This window comes from Cucurbita maxima, unplaced genomic scaffold, assembly GCF_002738345.1.
Source record: "Cucurbita maxima cultivar Rimu unplaced genomic scaffold, Cmax_1.0 Cma_Scf00013, whole genome shotgun sequence".
NCBI classification, from domain to species: domain Eukaryota; kingdom Viridiplantae; phylum Streptophyta; class Magnoliopsida; order Cucurbitales; family Cucurbitaceae; genus Cucurbita; species Cucurbita maxima.
Genome location: NW_019272029.1, coordinates 5,153,689 through 5,172,258, shown reverse-complemented (window position 1 = coordinate 5,172,258; position 18,570 = coordinate 5,153,689). Strand labels below are relative to the sequence as shown.

The 18,570-nt window shown below is 36.3% G+C and overlaps 2 protein-coding genes across 2 annotated transcripts in view; both read left to right on the top strand.

Moving 5' to 3' along the window:
* Positions 1-18,570, top strand: part of LOC111488654 (probable inactive purple acid phosphatase 29) — a 421,893-nt gene that overhangs the window by 32,113 nt on the left and 371,210 nt on the right. The window lies entirely within an intron of this gene.
* LOC111488515 (protein TSS-like) overlaps positions 11,118-18,570 on the top strand; it is a 15,932-nt gene continuing 8,479 nt past the window's right edge. Inside the window, exons 1-14 of the mRNA XM_023136279.1 lie at positions 11,118-11,299; positions 11,373-11,434; positions 11,604-11,696; positions 12,459-12,531; positions 12,640-12,942; positions 13,132-13,199; positions 13,356-13,487; positions 14,489-14,530; positions 14,618-15,142; positions 15,316-15,473; positions 16,348-16,867; positions 16,943-17,005; positions 17,103-17,204; positions 17,804-18,118. Coding sequence (XP_022992047.1) covers positions 11,236-11,299; positions 11,373-11,434; positions 11,604-11,696; positions 12,459-12,531; positions 12,640-12,942; positions 13,132-13,199; positions 13,356-13,487; positions 14,489-14,530; positions 14,618-15,142; positions 15,316-15,473; positions 16,348-16,867; positions 16,943-17,005; positions 17,103-17,204; positions 17,804-18,118 — 2,520 coding nt within the window. The 5' untranslated portion in view covers positions 11,118-11,235. The remainder of the gene's footprint in view (positions 11,300-11,372; positions 11,435-11,603; positions 11,697-12,458; positions 12,532-12,639; positions 12,943-13,131; positions 13,200-13,355; positions 13,488-14,488; positions 14,531-14,617; positions 15,143-15,315; positions 15,474-16,347; positions 16,868-16,942; positions 17,006-17,102; positions 17,205-17,803; positions 18,119-18,570) is intronic.

Sequence of the window (18,570 nt, the reverse complement as noted above, 5' to 3'; positions counted from 1 at the left end):
TGCAAGGCACTTGGATGGGATGTCCATCCAACAATTGATGTATAGGATCGATAACCTAGAAGAGAAAGTTACGGGAGTTGGTGGCTTCGAGCAAGGGGATAGCTCGACGAGCTCTATCGCCTAAATAGAGGAATGTGTTGATGGTTCGGACAACTCCCAGAAAATGATTGTTGAAATGATGCAACAGCCCAAAAAATAAAAAATAAATAAAGGAAAAATAAACAAATAAACAAATAAAAATAATTATTAAAAAAAAAAAAACAACTTTTCCCCTTCCCTCCACCCCCCTTCGTTCCCAAAATTATCTCTCATCAACTCATCCTTAGGCCATAGTAACAGTTACTTGCAAAAGAAACAGAAATACAACCCGTGAGAGATTTGAGAAAAAGTAAAATTGCAGATTTAGAGATTTTGGTCCGTTATTAAGATAAAATCTTATCTCAAATTTCCTTTTCTTTATAGTTATCATTATAAGAAATTAGGCTAGATCTTCTTTCCTTTATCCAATATTTTACCCGAGTAATAATCATATCTCATTTTTTCCTATCCAATTAATTATATTTTTGTTGCGGTTATGTAAATCTGTCACAAATATCAAAATTGGCCAATAATATTGGTTTAGAAAATAAATGTCTTTAGAATGAAAATCTAATGATTAAAATGGGCCAATAATATCTGTTTAGAAAATAAATACTGAGAGGAATGTCGGTTTAGAGAATGAAAATCCATTTATACAATAAGGAGTGAGGACGGGAGATTGAGGAAAGATTTGGTGAACACAATTTAAAAATAAAATTGGAAGTATCATATGACAAGAAACTCCATTAAATTTTGTCTAGTAACAATATATTCCGTAAACCGTAATAATAGAAAATAAGATATTTAGTAAATATAGCATTATAAATATATATATATAACATTTTAAGACTTTTAACAATGGACCAAGGTAGATTAGAGATAATATTATAGAGTTCAAACTTGAAACTAATGTCATGGGCTCACATAGGTTGACTCGGATTTCAAAGGACGGAATCAAACTTTCATTAAAGATATATTCATGACAATGACTTTAGCTAGCCAAGTAAGTGACCTTACTATCGGCATGATTATATTTGATATTGACACGTGCCTGTGGTTCTGCACGTGTCATATATACTGATATGTGTGAATTATCTATGAATTGGTATGCTTATATTATGTTTATGTTATGTTATAATATGTGGATTGTATGATAATAATTATGGTACGATGTGTTCAATGATATGTTTGAGATAGGATACGAGAAGGATGCACAAAACAAAATGTACCGATAGGAGTAAGATACGTTCATGAAACGTTAAGGATAGGAGAGATTGATCAAAGAATATGGTTAGGATATGGGTAGAAAGAGATAGGTTTGTGATAGATTGATAGAACGATAGCGTTAGGATATGTTCCTGTGGTGATATGACTAAGGTACGTTCACATAACGATATGACTGTGATAGGTATAAGAACGTTAAGGCTATAATAAGTTAGGGAACGATATGACCACGAAGTGTTTACACATGTTTATGATACGATATATTGTGATGTGATATGTTATTTTTAGATTGTTTTGTGTGATCATTGAGGTAATTGTTGTATGAATTGCACGTTATGAAACGGCATGTTAAAAGCATGGAGCGTTATGTTATGTTTTCTAAATTGTATGCATATAGCATGTTATGAATGACATGATATCACGATAAATGAAATGAAATATAATCCCGTTAGGATTATGTATGATACGTAGACTGAAAAATAAGAAATGACATGAAAGATGATAGCGGGGTTATATTCATTAATGATAAAAGTAGAAATGTTGGGGATCTCATGTATTATGTGTGCTCACGCAGTTAGGGGGATTCTCCTATTCCATCACGAGGGTACAGACGCGTACATCCAATGGCAGGACAAAGATCATTATGTTCTGCATAGCGCTGCCGTAACAGTTACTAGTTCTAATGGGTGTCCGACCTAGGGAGCGTCCCAATGTATGCTCGCCCGACAAGTAAGGTGGCCCAACGGTGTGCGAACTGACTGGTGAGCCCATACCCGCATGTATGGGCTGTGTGTAGAGTATATGGTACACGTCTAAATTACCCGTTAGGACAGTACCGTAGGAAAATAGATTGAAATGATAGGTCCCGTCATTGCATTCGCATGTTCTTACATTTAACTCCAATAGTGGGGTCACTTACTGAGTATTTCTTCAAATACTCAAGTCATGTGCTACTACATTTTTCAAGTTAAGGCAAGGCATTCCTGTACGGCTGACGATGGCATCGCAACTTGAGACCATAGCACATGGATAGGATAGTGGTATTTATTTTTCTTAGACTTGCTAGAATAGGATGTTTTTAGCTTAAACTCTTATTTATTGTATTTAGTCTTTTGTTGTGTCGTTTTAAATATGTTTTTGAAACACGTAAGTCCATGACTATGTTTTAAGATAAAGGTGATGTTTTATGGAATTTAAATGAAGTTTTCCGCATTTAATGTTGATGGTACGTATACACTAGCGCCTTTAAATTAAGTAGAAAATTTCGGGTCGTTACAAATGGTCACTGAACTCTCTCAAGACATGAAAGCAGCTCTCAACATGGTTAAGATAGAAATGATGGATATAAGCGCTAGACTAAACCTCACCATAAGAGTAGTGTGGAATCAAACTCGTGTACGGATGACCCAATTCAATAAAGTCAAGGTTCCATAACTCAAACCCTTTTGTGGGGTTCAAAATGTCAAGACCCTAGAAACTTCATCTTTGTCCTTAAACAATACTTCTATGCCGAGCATCTTGCCCGAAGAAACAAAGATCACATTGATGACGATGCATCTAGCCAAAGTTGCAAAATTGTGGTAAAATTTGAAGTATATTGACATTCAAGACGGTCGATTATTTGACCTGAGCAATGAACAATCTTAGAATGTGAGTTGAAATCAGGCTTCTTCAAGTGGATACAACAAGAAAAACAAGTCAACCTTACTCAAAAGTGGTGGAGGTGATAGAACAGGATGGGAAGATCATAAACCCCCACAACAAAAGAGAGGAAAGACAGAAATACCTTCATCTTAAAGCACTAATGGGGCTCTAAACTTTTTCTCTGCCTTTCAAAAGAAAGTAGGGAGTCCAAGGAACCCATCAAAAGGGGTGTGATGTACGTGGAAGCGTAAGTTAACCATAGAGTGATCAAGAGAACTATGGTTGACTTTAGGACCACCCACAAATTTATGGTAGAGACGAAAGCCAACTGCATGAATATCAACTAGCATTGAGACATACGAAAAATGAAAGTCCTCAACTTATAACCTTATCAATTCTAGGATTTTTGAAGAAGACCCCATCAAGCTAGGAACTTGGAGTGGACAAACTAACTTGTTAAGATTGATTCTAATGTCATGTTAGGGATGAAGTTTCTATTAGAACAAAAAGTCATCTCCATGTCCTTGGTCAAATGCTTGGTCATTAAAGGTTCCAACCCTACATTTGTACAAACAAACATCAAGCAACCAAAAGAGGTGAAGATATCAACTCTCCAACTAAAGCGAGGCCTCGCTCATTTGAACCCACCTTCAGTACCATTCCTCTAGTTGAAGCATAGAACTCAATCGAATAGGTCTCTATAGAAATAACAAATGTGTTAAAACGATACCAAGACGTGATGTCATTGAGTCTATTAAAGATTGTACATTCATGAAGGGGTATTGACCAAAGAAAGCATATCGAATAGCTCCAGCTGAGCTGAAAAAAACTACAAAAACAACTCGATGAATTATTGAACGTAGGGTTTATCACACTCGCAAAAGCTCTGTATGGAGCCCTTGTATTGTTCCAAAAGAAGAGAGGCGGGAGTCTCCACTTATGCATCGACTTTGTGCTCTTAATAAAATCACAATTTGCAATAATTATCTGTTGCCCATAATTACAAACCTATTCGGGCTTCATGACGGCAACTACTTTTTTTTTTAAAACTTGACTTGAGGTCGGGACACTACAAAGTCCAAATTGTCGAGTGAGATGAGTCCAAGATGACTTATGTCACAAGATAGGACTTTTGAATTATTATTATTATTATTTATTTGAAAAATATACCTAAAAACAATAAGATTAAAATATAATTCAACCTAATATTTATTTAAAAATAGAAAAATAAAAAAAAATTGAAAAGAAAAAAAATTGTTTGCTAAATAAAATATATGTTATTTTAATTAGAAGACAACTTTAGAGATTGAAAATATGGGGAAGAGAGGGAGAGAGAGAGAGGGAGTGCATGGGTTTGGCAAAGTCTCGTGATTTGAAACGACACGTCGTGGGTTTGGATTATGTTCCATTTGCATTGCATAGCTTCATTGCTCCTACTTGTGCGTGTCGTTTTTAACATGATTCTAACCCAAAATTTGCCTGTGCCAAATCCTTGTCTTGTCTTAAATTTCATCTCTATGTCTATCTCACATCCAACACTCGTTTTTATGTTTCATCTCATCTCCGCCTATAAACTTTCTACTTTAGGACTGTACACGAGTTGAATTGGGTTAGATAATTTTTTTTTTCAACTCTAAATTTTGAGTTGATTGGGTTGGTGACCCGAGCTACCCAAATAGAATCTCAACCTAACCCTCTATTTTCAAATTAGGTTGGGTTGAGCGGTAGGTTTGTTTTTTTAATTATTTAAAAAAAAATCTATTTATCTATTACATTAATAATTAAAATCTCATAAAAACTCAAGTACCAAATATTCACAAGTCATGACATATCATTAACATCGGTTACAAACGTCAAATATTTTAATATTAGTAATAATTTTAAAAGTAAGGTAAGTAGGTAGGGTTGGGTTGTAATTCTATTTTCAAGTTGTGGGGTTGACCTAACCAAAAAAAATATCAACTCGTAGGCGGACTTATATTTTTTATTTTACAAAAATTCAACTCAATCTAATCCAAATAAAAAAATATATATATAATAATTCAACTTTTATAGTTTAGGTTGAGTAGTTTGAATTGATCATGTTTTGAGTCATTTGAGCACTCCCAAAATATCACATCAAATTTACTTTAATTTCATAAATTTTAATATCGTGTAGTATGTATCTAATTCGTAAAGTTTTAAAAAGTTATTTTAATTATTAAATCAAAATGTAGTGACAATAAGCTAAAGAAATCTGCTCGTGACATACGACCACAATACACAAATTAAAAAACGTAGAACAATTAGCTTATAAGAACTATTCGATGATAGAAGCAACTTTTCATGTTTTAATCATAAATTCTTAAAAATAAAAAATGTATGTATAAAACATAAGATGATGCGTATAATTTAAAAAGTTACCATATTTGTTCATCTTTCTCTTCACTTCTCTTTGTTGGAGGAAGGTATCCCACATTGGTTAATTTAGGAGACAATATCATACCATTGTGGAGACGAACATGGTATCAGAGCCATGACCTAAACTTAGCCGTGCCAATAGATTGGCAAATCCTCGAATGTCGAACAAAGGCTCTAAAAAGAAAAATGAGTGAAGCCTCCTCAAGGTGGTAAAAAATGACTAAGACTCCAACGGAGTCGAGCCTCAATTAAGGGGAGGCGTACTTTGTTCGAGGGGAGGTGTTGGATGAAAGTGCCCCACATTGGTACACTCTCCATTGGTGTGAGTCATTTTGGAAAAGCCTAAAACAAAGTTATGAGAGCTTAGACTCAAAGTGGACAATATCATACAAATGTATTAACATATATTTATTAGGTAATGTGGAAATTTCAAACCTATGGTTACGTCGGAGTTGTACATATGGTCATTGTTAAGGATAGTTGACCGTTCATTAAGGCAAATATCTAGATATTTGCCTTACATTACGGGTTACCATATTTTCTCTTTTACTAAATGCAAATATATTGTATTCATTTATTATTCTTTCCTTTTATCGCTATTTCCTTATTATTTGTAATTTACCTTATTTCTGTATTCTGTAAATGATTATAAATAAGAGAACTCTCACCACCATTTGGGTGTGGTGGATTAATCAAACATTCACATGGTATCAGAGCCCTTTCGGTTTAACAACCCTGATCCTTTCTTCTCTATGGCTTCCGAATCTTGTTATCATCTTCTTCCTTTCAATACTCTAATCCATATGATCACCATCAAACTTTCTTCCTCCAATTATCTTCTTTGGAAAAGCCAACTTCTCCCTCTTCTTGAGAGTCAAGACATGCTGGGCTATGTCGATGGAACTATGGTTCCACCACCTCGCTTTGAACCAGAAACCTCCTCAACATTCAACCCCAAATATTTGGCATGGAGAGCAGCCGATCAACGACTTCTCTGTCTCCTGCTCTCCTCTCTCACTGAGGAAGCCATGGCTGTTGTCGTTGGTCTCTCTACTGCACGTGATGTTTGGCTTGCGTTGGAAACTACGTACAGCCATCAGTCAAAAGCTCGTGAACTGAGACTCAAGGATGACTTGCAGTTGATGAAACGTGGCACAAAACCTGTTGCTGAGTATGCCCGTGCCTTCAAAAAAATTTGTGACCAACTTCATGCCATTGGCAGACCCGTCGAGGACATTGATAAAGTGCATTGGTTCCTTCGTGGACTCGGCACCGAATTTTCAGCTTTTTCTACTGCTCAGATGGCTCTCACCCCTATCCCCTGTTTTGCAGATCTAGTCTCTAAAACTGAAAGTTTTGAGTTGTTCCAGCGCTCCCTTGAGTCCTCTGACTCCACTCCTACAGCATTCATAGCCACTAATCGTGGCCGCACCCATGAAAGTCACCCTGCTTCCTTTACCAACCAGCGAGGTCGTTCTTATTCTCACAAAAACAACTCTTCTAATCGAGGACGAACCCACTCAAGTCAGGGTCGTCGACCACCTCATTGCCAAATATGCCGCAAAGAGGGCCATTATGCTGACCGCTGCAACCAACGGTATGTTCGACCTGATTCTTCTCATGCTCACCTTGCTGAAGCCTTTAACACGTCATGTTCTATTGCTGGACCCGATGCTGCTGATTGGTTTTTGGACACTGGAGCTTCGGCCCATATGACTGCCGACCCATCAATTCTGGATCAGTCTAAAAATTACACGGGTAAGGACTCTGTGATTGTAGGAAACGGTGCATCCCTACCCATTACCCACATCGGTACTCTTTCTCCTGTTCCAAATATTCACTTATTAGATGTCTTGGTTGTCCCTCACCTCACTAAAAATCTTCTTTCCATAAGTAAATTAACGTCTGATTTTCCTCTCTCCGTTACATTTACTAATAATCTTATTACTATCCAGAATCATCAAACAGGAAGGGTGGTGGCAACCGGTAAAAGAGATGGAGGGCTATATGTGCTGGAGCGCGGCAACTCTGCTTTTATTTCAGCCCTTAAAAACAAATCTTTACGTGCTTCATATGATTTATGGCATGCTCGTCTGGGTCATGTGAATCATTCTGTTATTTCTTTTTTAAATAAAAAAGGTCATCTTTCTCTTACGTCTTTATTGCCTTCTCCATCATTATGTAATAGTTGTCAGCTTGCGAAAAGCCATCGATTGCCTTATTCCCGCAATGAACGTAGGTCGTCTCATGTGTTAGATCTTATTCATTGTGATCTTTGGGGTCCTTCTCCCGTCAAATCAAATTCGGGTTTTCTTTATTATGCTATTTTTATTGATGATTATTCTCGATTCACTTGGTTTTACCCTTTAAAATTTAAATCTGATTTTTTTGATATTTTTCTTCAATTTCAAAAATTTGTGGAAAATCAATATTCTTCTCGTATCAAGGTATTTCAAAGCGATGGTGGTACCGAATTTACTAGTACTTGTTTCAAAACTCATTTACGTAATTCTGGCATCCACCATCAACTCTCTTGTCCATATACACCTGCTCAAAATGGTCGTGTTGAGAGAAAACATCGTCATGTGACTGAGACTGGCTTGGCCCTTCTCTTTCACTCTCATCTTTCTCCTCGTTTTTGGGTTGACGCCTTCAGCACTGCAGCTTATATTATCAACCGGTTGCCTACTCCACTTCTTGGAGGTAAGTCACCCTTTGAACTCCTTTATGGCTACACTCCACATTATGACAATTTTCATCCCTTTGGTTGTCGTGTTTATCCTTATTTGCGTGATTATATGCCTAACAAGCTTTCTCCCCGCAGCATTCCTTGTATTTTTTTGGGTTATAGTCCTGTTCATAAAGGGTTCCGCTGTCTTGATCCCGCCACCACTAAGCTATATATCACCTGCCATGCTCAATTTGATGAAACTCACTTTCCTGCTATCCCTAGCTCCCAAGCCCAACCTCTTTCCACTATTCCTATTTCAAATTTCTTGGAACCACATCTTCATCATATTGATTCATCCCCCCCTACCACTTCATCACCGCACATTCCTCAATCCAGTTCATCCCCGTGTGATATTTGTTCTGACCTTGTAGATGAGTCTGTGCAGGTTGATACTTCTCTTGCAGGTTCCACTTTGTCACCCTCGACTTCTAATTCAACCTCTATTGAACCTCCTGTTGATTTCTCTTCTTTGGGCACTCATCCTATGATCACACGCGCCAAAGCTGGTATATTCAAGACTCGTCATCCAGCAAATCTTGGTATGTTGGGCTCATCTGAACTTCTCTCTGCTCTTCTTGCATCCACTGAGCCAAAAGGATTCAAATCTGCGGCTAAGAATCCTGCTTGGGTGGCTGCCATGGATGAAGAAATTCGAGCGTTACAACAAAATGATACTTGGACTTTGGTTCCTCGCCCTGCCAACACCAACATCGTGGGCTCTAAATGGGTGTTTCGTATTAAATATTTGCCCGATGGATCCGTCGAGCGTTTCAAGGCTCGTCTCGTTGCCAAAGGTTATACTCAGGTTCCTGGTCTTGACTACACTGACACTTTCAGTCCAGTTGTCAAAGCTACCACTGTCCGTGTTGTGCTTTCTATTGCAGTCACAAATAAATGGCCTCTTCGACAACTTGATGTCAAGAATGCTTTTCTCAATGGAACGCTTATTGAACGTGTTCATATGGAACAACCTCCTGGGTATGTTGATCCTCGATTTCCAAAGCATGTTTGTCTATTAAAGAAAGCTCTCTATGGCTTAAAGCAAGCTCCTCGTGCTTGGTTTCAGCGTTTTAGCTCATTTCTTCTCACACTTGGGTTTTCTTGTAGTCGCGCTGACACGTCCCTTTTTGTCTTTCATCAGCAATCTAACCTTATCTATTTGCTTCTTTATGTTGATGACATTATTGTTACCGGCAACAACTCATCTCTTATTAACAGCTTTACTCGCAAGCTTCATTCTGAGTTTGCTACCAAAGATTTGGGTTCTCTCAGTTACTTTCTTGGTCTTGAAGCTTCACCCACTCCTGATGGTCTCTTTATCAGTCAGTTAAAATATGCTCGAGATATTCTTACTCGTGCTCAGTTGCTCGATAGCAAACCAGTTCACACTCCCATGGTTGTTTCTCAACACCTGACTGCTGATGGTTCTCCTTTCTCTGATCCTACTCTCTACAGATCTCTTGTTGGCGCCCTTCAGTACTTGACTATCACGCGTCCAGATATTGCCTATGCTGTCAATTCTGTCAGTCAATTCTTGCATGCCCCTACTGCAGATCACTTTCTTGCTGTCAAACGTATTCTTCGCTATGTCAAAGGAACACTCCACTTTGGTCTTATCTTTCGTCCATCCACTGTTCCTAGTACGCTAGTCGCTTATTCGGATGCTGACTGGGCTGGTTGTCCCGATACTCGTCGTTCTACATCCGGCTATTCTATTTATCTTGGTAACAATCTCATTTCTTGGAGTGCCAAAAAGCAACCTACTGTATCACGCTCCAGCTGTGAATCTGAGTATCGTGCTCTTGCCACAACTGCTGCTGAACTTCTTTGGGTTACGCATCTTTTGCATGACCTCAAGGTCCCTATTTCACAGCAGCCCTTACTCTTATGTGACAACAAAAGTGCTATTTTTTTGAGCTCTAATCCTGTTTCTCACAAGCGGGCCAAGCATGTTGAACTAGATTATCATTTCCTTCGAGAACTTGTTATCGCTGGCAAACTTCGTACACAATATGTACCCTCTCATCTCCAAGTTGCTGACATCTTCACAAAGAGTATTTCTCGACCTCTCTTTGAATTTTTCAGATCCAAGCTTCATGTTCGTTCAAATCCGACGCTCAGCTTGCGGGGGGGTGTTAAGGATAGTTGACCGTTCATTAAGGCAAATATCTAGATATTTGCCTTACATTACGGGTTACCATATTTTCTCTTTTACTAAATGCAAATATATTGTATTCATTTATTATTCTTTCCTTTTATCGCTATTTCCTTATTATTTGTAATTTACCTTATTTCTGTATTCTGTAAATGATTATAAATAAGAGAACTCTCACCACCATTTGGGTGTGGTGGATTAATCAAACATTCACATAACTTGAATGCAATTACAAATCAATACGTACGAAATTGTCATAATTGGAATGCAATTTTGAACCAAGTGTTTATAGAACTTTCTTGACACATTACTAGAGGTAGATCATGAAGATCACCTAAGGAAGATCTTGATAATGCAGGAAGCGTGCCAGTTGACGTCAATCTCTCAAAGTGTACCTCAAATTTATGGTAATATAAAATATAAAATTTGTCTAATAGAAACCTTAATAAATTAATTAATGAATTATTTATTTATTTATTAAAAAAAAAAAAAAAAAAAAAAAGAAGCATAGTATGTAGATGCCACCAAAACATGCTGATTGGGAGTGGTCCCCAGTCCCAATCCCATATCTTAATCCCTACCTTTCAAATGGGTGCATCCATGCCTCTCTCTCTCAATATTCCACCAAATATTTATTAAAAAAAAAAAGGAAGAAGAGGAGATGAGTGCATAGGAGAGGGCAAAAGGGGAGGAGGGAGGCATAAAATGACAAAATTACCATTCTGAGTCATAAATCTCAGCCCTTCCTTTCTTATCACACAACAACAACAACAACAAGAACACACCCTTTGCTGCTGCTGGTACTGCTTCTTCTCCAGTCTTCTCCCTTCTTCTTCTCCCTTCTTCTTCTCCCTTCTTCTTCTCCCTTCTTCTTCTCCCTTCTTCTCCATAATATTATCCCTTTAACTCTCTCTCTTCAGCTCCCTTCAATGGCGCTGTTCTTAATCCCTTTTAATTCATTCGCTATAATCTTCTTCTCTGCCTTTGCAGCTCCACCCACAAAATGGCGCCCAGAAACACCCACGCCAAGCCCAAACCGGAGAAGAAGAAGAAGAAGGACGATAAGGGTACTTTTGTATTTTTCTTCTTTATATTAAATTAATTTTTTTAATTTTTTTAATTTTTTTTTGGTTTTTGCAGTTCTTCCGGTTGTTATGGACATCTCCCTTCACCTTCCTCATCACACCCGTCTTCTCTTAAAGGTCCCAACCTTTTTTCTTTTTCTTTTCATTTTTATTTTATTTCTTTATGACAATTATGGAAAATAAAATTGTATAATTTATTATTATTATTATTATTATTATTATTATTATTATTAGTTCAAGAAATGAGAGTTTTTGCATTGCTGTAAGACTGTGTTGTTTAAAGCAGGGGATATCTACAGACAAAATAATAGACGTTCGACGCTTACTATCTGTCCACACTGAGACTTGCAATATTACCAATTTCTCCCTTTCTCATGAGGTAATTTCCCCCCTTTTTTTTATTTTTTTTTTTATTTTTGGGATGAAAATGGCTTCTTCTTTTTCGTATTTTATTGCAAAAAAATTAATAAATTTGTGCACTCTGCTCTTAATTTTATTATGATTTATTGATTCTAATTTTTCATAATTAGTCTTTTAATTCCAAAGAGCTTAGATTGAATTTAAATAAATATTTTTTTTTTTTTTATAATTTGGATTGGTTCATGAACCAGCCTTAAATTATTACTAATTTAAAAAAATACATTTTTTTTATTTACTATGCGTATATTTATTTTATTTTTATTCATTTTCATAATTATTCAAATTATTTTAATTATTTATAAAGTAATTTTTAAAAATATATATTTAAATGGAATGGTAAATCTAAATTAAATATTTGAAAATAATACATTTTATTTTGATTAAAAATAAAAAATTCCTATCCAAACCACCTCAACCCATTTTTGAATTAGATTGGATTAGTTATTTATAAGAATTGTTTGATTTAAAAAATATCCTAATCAAATTGAAAGCAGCCTTAAATTTAATGTCTAGGAGCAAATAGTTTTATTTTAATGAAAGATATTATATTTTAATTTCAGTATATTTTTATATAAAATACCATGCCATTTTAATAACATAAATAAACATTGGTTTAGAATTATATTAATGATAATACCCAAAATAATAAATTTATTTTAATTAAAAATATATCAGGGGTATTTCGGACACTGCATAATTTCATATTTTTCTGTTCTAAAAGGTAAGAGGGCCTCGTTTAAAGGATTCGGTGGACGTGTCCGCACTGAAGCCCTGCACCCTAACATTAGTGGAAGGTACGCAACGGCGTCGTTTTAGGAAACATTTCCCGCTCCTTTCTTCTCACTGGAATGTCTTTTGATATCTTTTATTTCTTTGATCTGACTCGTCCCGTCGCCGGACAGAGGACTACGACGAGGACCTTGCAGCGGCGCATGTCCGACGACTGCTCGATGTCGTCGCTTGCATCACTTGTTTTGGAAAATTACCGTCGGGGAAGGATCAGAATGGCGGTAAGCTTGACGGCAATGGCAGGAACTTGTCCGGTGCGCTGGATAAGAACGGGAAAAAGTCTTCAAACTCCGCTAAGTCGGACGGCTCTGCGGCCAAGCAAGACGAGTTGGAGGCCGAAATCAGCCATTCGTGCCCTAAACTTGGAACGTTCTACGATTTTTTCTCTCTCTCCCACCTGACGCCTCCTCTCCAATGTAACTCTCTTCTCTGTGATCTCTCTTTTGTATGGTTTAATCATTATTAGCTTTTGAAAGTGTGAAGCGTTTGCGTGAAAGAGAAAGCAGTTTTCTCCTGAGAAATTCTTGTCTCTCGTCTCTCTCTCTTTCTGGTAGTTCGTTATTTTTAGAATTTCATAGTGCTACAATATGCGGATGGTGCTGCAGTTATACGGAGAGTAACGAAGAAGCAGGTCGATGGGATTTTGCCTGATGACCATCTTTTCTCGCTTGAAGTAAGTTGCTATATTCTTCTAGAATTCCAGAATAACGTCACTCTGTACGCGATGTGTAAAGACATTTCTTACGAATTCTATTGCTACACTTCTTCTATTTATACCGTATTGATGAATTTGGCTGTAATTTGTTTATCTATTTATTGAATTTGTAAGGCAAAGCTTTGCAACGGGAAGGTTGTGCGCGTGGAATCTTGCAGGAAGGGGTTCTTTCATGTTGGAAAACACCGGATTTTGAGTCACAACCTGGTTGATTTGTTACGCCAGCTTAGTAGAGCCTTCGATAACGTTAGCTTCTCTTACTCTTCTTTTCGATCAACTTTCATCCCCACTCCCTTTTTTTTTTTTTTGTACTTATTTATTTATAGTTATTTTAATATTTTTTCTTAGAAGAATCTGTAGTTCGGGTTGTAACCTTCTTGGATATGTGGTAACAGGGACGAACTCAGAAATTTTCATATGTAGGGGCAAATTTTTTTCATTTGAATAATAAAATTCCAATCTCCAAAACTTAGGGAGTGAGAAAATGTGAAAATCTTAACGTTTTTATATAATTTTCTTAATCTAGAATAAGCCAAGAGAGGAAAATTTTTGAATGAGGCCACCACATTATAGCTGCTTCTTAACAAGCATTGGATATAGATTTAGAAATATGAATGCTTTAATCCTCTAGATACAAACTCATAGTTCTTTTGTAGATTTTGTCTCCTGTATCCAAAGATGCAAAATTGCCAACCACGATGGGCCTTCTTGAATAATTTCTTCAAGAGAGGACGCCTTCTTCACTTCACCCCTGTGTGGGAAGAAGCACGGATTATTCATTGCCGCTAAGAACTTAGGAAGCTTTTAGTGAGTTGAGTTTAAAAACTAGTGTTTGTACCTTTTTGGTGAAGATATATTTTGATAACTGTTTTCTACATGGGCGGAAAATAGTGACTTACGACATAGGAGTCAGTTGACATTATTTGTTAGTGTATAATTTTACCAAGCTTTACATGCCTCAATAAGTACACTACAATGGTCCTGACATCAATCAATTCGACTGACAGCGACAGAAATATGTTACTTTGGAAGTTGGATAGGGTTCATGTGCTTTTTGTACATTAATTCTGGACTTCCGATATCAATTTTTTTCATCTTGCTATACATTTGCTCTCATGCTATGCCAAACAGAACGGCATGCTTTTACTGTAGTGAAAAATTTCTAATATCTTGAAATTCATTAGTCTTTTTAATTTAAGATTTCGAAATATTGGTTGAATTCACATTTCTTATTTCTGATGTTTCAGGCATATAGTGTTCTCATCAAAACATTCTCAGAACGCAACAAGGTTGACCATGATTTTTTCTGTTGGAAGTATTTACTTCTCATTTTTAATTTCTCGATTATAACTAACTATTCATGAATTTCCTTGCAGTTTGGAAATCTTCCTTACGGCTTTAGAGCCAACACATGGCTTGTTCCTCCTGTGTCAGCACAATCGCTATCAGTTTTCCCTCCTCTCCCTGTGGAGGATGAAACTTGGGGAGGAAATGGAGGTGGTTTAGGAAGAGATGGTCAAAGTGACTTGATACCATGGGCCAGTGAGTTTCTATTTCTTGCATCAATGCCTTGCAAGACGGCAGAAGAAAGACAGATTCGGGATAGAAGGGCTTTTCTTCTGCACAGCCTTTTTGTTGATGTTGCCATTTTCAGAGCCATTAAAGCAATTCGACATGTTATTGAAATGTCAAAGGTCGACCACTTAGTTTCAGAGGATGGCGTTTTTTTTACCGAGAGGGTAGGGGATTTAAAAGTTACAGTTGCAAAGGATATTCCTGATGCAAGTTGCAAGGTAGGTACAAAAATTGATGGAATACAAGCCATTGGAATGGACCAAAAGAACCTGGTGGAAAAGAATTTATTGAAGGGAATCACTGCAGATGAAAATACTGCTGCCCATGTAAGATGTTTTCCGATTGAAGTTTAGTTCGTTCAACCTCTGTGAGTTGGACTAGTGTTATTATTAATTATTATCATTTTAATTTTCTATCTATTTGTTTCTGTTCTAACTTAGTAGTTAATTTTTATGGATTTCCTTTCTAGTTATTAAATTAAGTTTTGTAATGGGTATAGGATACTGCAGTCCTAGGTGTCATAAATGTGAGATATTGTGGTTATATCTCCATAGTGAAAGTTGAGGGGAAAGAGAACGAGAATGTTAGTTCTCAATATCAAAGCATTGAACTTCTTGACCAGCCCGAAGGTGGCGCCAATGCCCTTAACATCAACAGGTATAAATATCTCAACCAGATAAGTGCTATAGCAATTTCCTCTTAACTCTCTTCATGCAGATTATGTATACGTATTGTCGCTTGTTACTGCACTTGAACATGATCTCTAGCTTTAGTTTTTTCATTAGACTTGTAAAAGATAGTTTATCTATCTTAATAATAATTTTTAGGTTAAGTAACAAGTTCAATATCTAAACTTTTAGTTGTGTCTTGTTCGTCTTGAAATTTAAAAAGTATCTTATAGGTCTTTAAACTTTACATTTTGTGTCCAATAGAATTGAACAATTTTATGCTTAAGAGGTCATTGACTTATTTACCATTTTTTATAATTCATGGACGTATTAAATACATAATTGAAAGATTAAGGTATCATAGGACATAAAATTCAACCTTACATCCATTTGATCAATTAATTTTCATACATTTTGATTATGTATATGTTAGGGACCTCTTAAATACAAAATTGGAGATTTAAAGACTTATTAGACACTTTTTAAATCTTAAGACTAATAGATAAAAACTTGAAAATTCAATTGTTAATATTCCCTATTGCTTCATAGAAAGTTGTTGCCTGCTGTTAAAATTGTTGATGGATAAAATGTTTCATATAAAACAAGCTTGAGAAGTATTTAAAGCTGTTACAAATAATTAAAAAAAAAAAAAAACTTATATTTTGTGGTTTTATTCACCCCCAATCGAGAAGTACAGCTATAGTTCTTAAAGACAGGTTACTACGTCATGTTGTAAAGTGATCAGCGTTAACTATCAACAAGGAAGATATCAAAGCGTTGGTTTGATGTCAGAGCTTTGCTTGTTCCTAGTTAAGCCATTTTTCATATCACTGAGAGTCTCACAACTGTATTTTTTCTTACAGCTTGAGATTATTACTTCACCAAACTACACCTTCACCTTCAGAGCGTAACAAGTCTCTCACACATTTGCAAAATATGGACCAAGAAAAGCTTGGTGCAGCCCAAGCTTTCGTAGAGAAACTGTTAAAAGATAGTCTTGCTGAGCTTGAAAATGAGGAGATACGATCTAATCATTTTGTTAGATGGGAACTTGGAGCCTGTTGGATTCAACATTTGCAAGATCAAAGGAACTCAGAAAAAGATAAGAAATCTTCCAGTGAAAAGGCCAAGAATGAAATGAAGGTGGAGGGACTTGGGACACCTCTTAAATCTCTAAAGAATAAGAAAAGGCAAGATATGAAAACTTTAAAGATGCAGTCTGGAAATGATTCCAGCAGTTCAGATGGTGAAGTCAACAATGCTACCTCATTTGAAACTGAAAACGAACAAAATTCAAAAGAAAATGAATTAGCATTAAGGAGGAAGTTGTCCAAAGAGGCCTTTGATCGGCTGAAAAATCTGGACACTGGTTTGCATTGCAAGGTAATGCTTCTTTAGAGGCCGTTGCATCTCCCACCATCTACCATACCTCAACTAACTTACCACTTCTGATTTCAGTCTATGCAAGAATTAATTCACTTGTCCCAGAATTATTACGTGGAAGTTGCTCTTCCAAAACTGGTAATTTTACATTTAATGGTCACATACTTGTTTCTTTTTCGTGCATGTTAATATTGTCATGGTGATTCCCTTTTCTAGCATTTATCATGCTTTACAGGTATCAGATTTTGGTTCTTTGGAGCTTTCACCAGTTGATGGCCGTACTCTAACAGATTTCATGCACACAAGAGGTCTTCAGATGCGTTCACTGGGTCATATTGTAAGTTCATTGATGTATCCCTGCCATGCCTTTGCATTTTCGTATTGCTTTTTTGTTGTTTTATTCCAACAAGCTGAAAGGGATGAGAATTGAACATGCTGTGGGTTGTTTTGTTCTTACATCTTGCCAATCTTCAAACAAGCTCCCCCTTTCAGAATCTCTCTTCCATGATTTAGAGCAATTTACCATGTCTCTCTTGTTGAAATTGGACATGAATGAACAAGGTTTAAAAAACAACTTTTTCTAGCATCAAAGCAATGGTGCAGCATCTCCATTATTATTCTATTTGCTTTGCTTGCCAGACCCTCTTATCTCATTCTTTCAACAAGAGCTGCTCTTCATAATCTGATCTGACCTGAATATTAGTTGCATATATCAGGAAAAAACGCTCGACTTAAATGTTAGAAGTATTGAATATGACTTTTTTCCCCTTCATGTCTTTTCTTAAAAAAATATAGAGAATTCTTCTTTTTTGGTTTATTTTATTTTTGTTTTCATTTATTTATTTTTATTTTGGTGGACAAGAGAATACATCTGTTGAGAAAATGTGAAATTTCCTTCTTTGATAGATATTATATTTGAGTTCTGTACCTTATTAGGTCAAGCTTTCAGAAAAGCTCTCGCATGTGCAATCGCTTTGCATACATGAGATGATAGTACGGGCTTTTAAGCATATTCTTCGGGTTGTCATTGCTGCTGTTGACATTGATAAAATGGCTGTTTCTGTTGCTGCAACATTAAATTTGCTTCTTGGGGTTCCTGAAAGTGGTGAATCACTGAGGCCTTGCAATGCCCATTCCCTTGTCTGGAGATGGCTGGAGCTATTCTTAATGAAGCGCTATGAATGGGACATAAGCAGCTTTAACTACAGAGAATTAAGAAAATTTGCAATTTTGCGTGGCATGTGTCACAAGGTATTAAGGACTGAATTTCAGTTTCAAAATCCTTTTCAATGGGCTCCATTCTTCAGTGCTATATATAAATTCACCCCTTTGACATTTGATTTGACCTTTTTCTTATTAGCTCTCTCATGTATTAAGATAATTTTTGCTAATGAAAGAACATATACAAGAAAGTGTTCCAACTTGTGAGGACAAGAGACCGTGCATAGTTATAGAACTCTTTGTTCACACCTCTCTAAGAACTCTCCATTTTTCAACCAAAGGTTACACAAAATAGCAAAAAAGGTTGCCCTCCGTCAGGGTCTTCCTTTGTCCTCAAATAGAGGACAGAACAACACCTCCTTCAATTTCGGCAATCGACATCATTACGATCCAAGATAGGAAGAAAGAACATATCATAAGAACAGCTACTACACTAAGTTTATTTGTTTGTTTTTTTTTTTTTTTTTTTTTTTTTTTTTTTT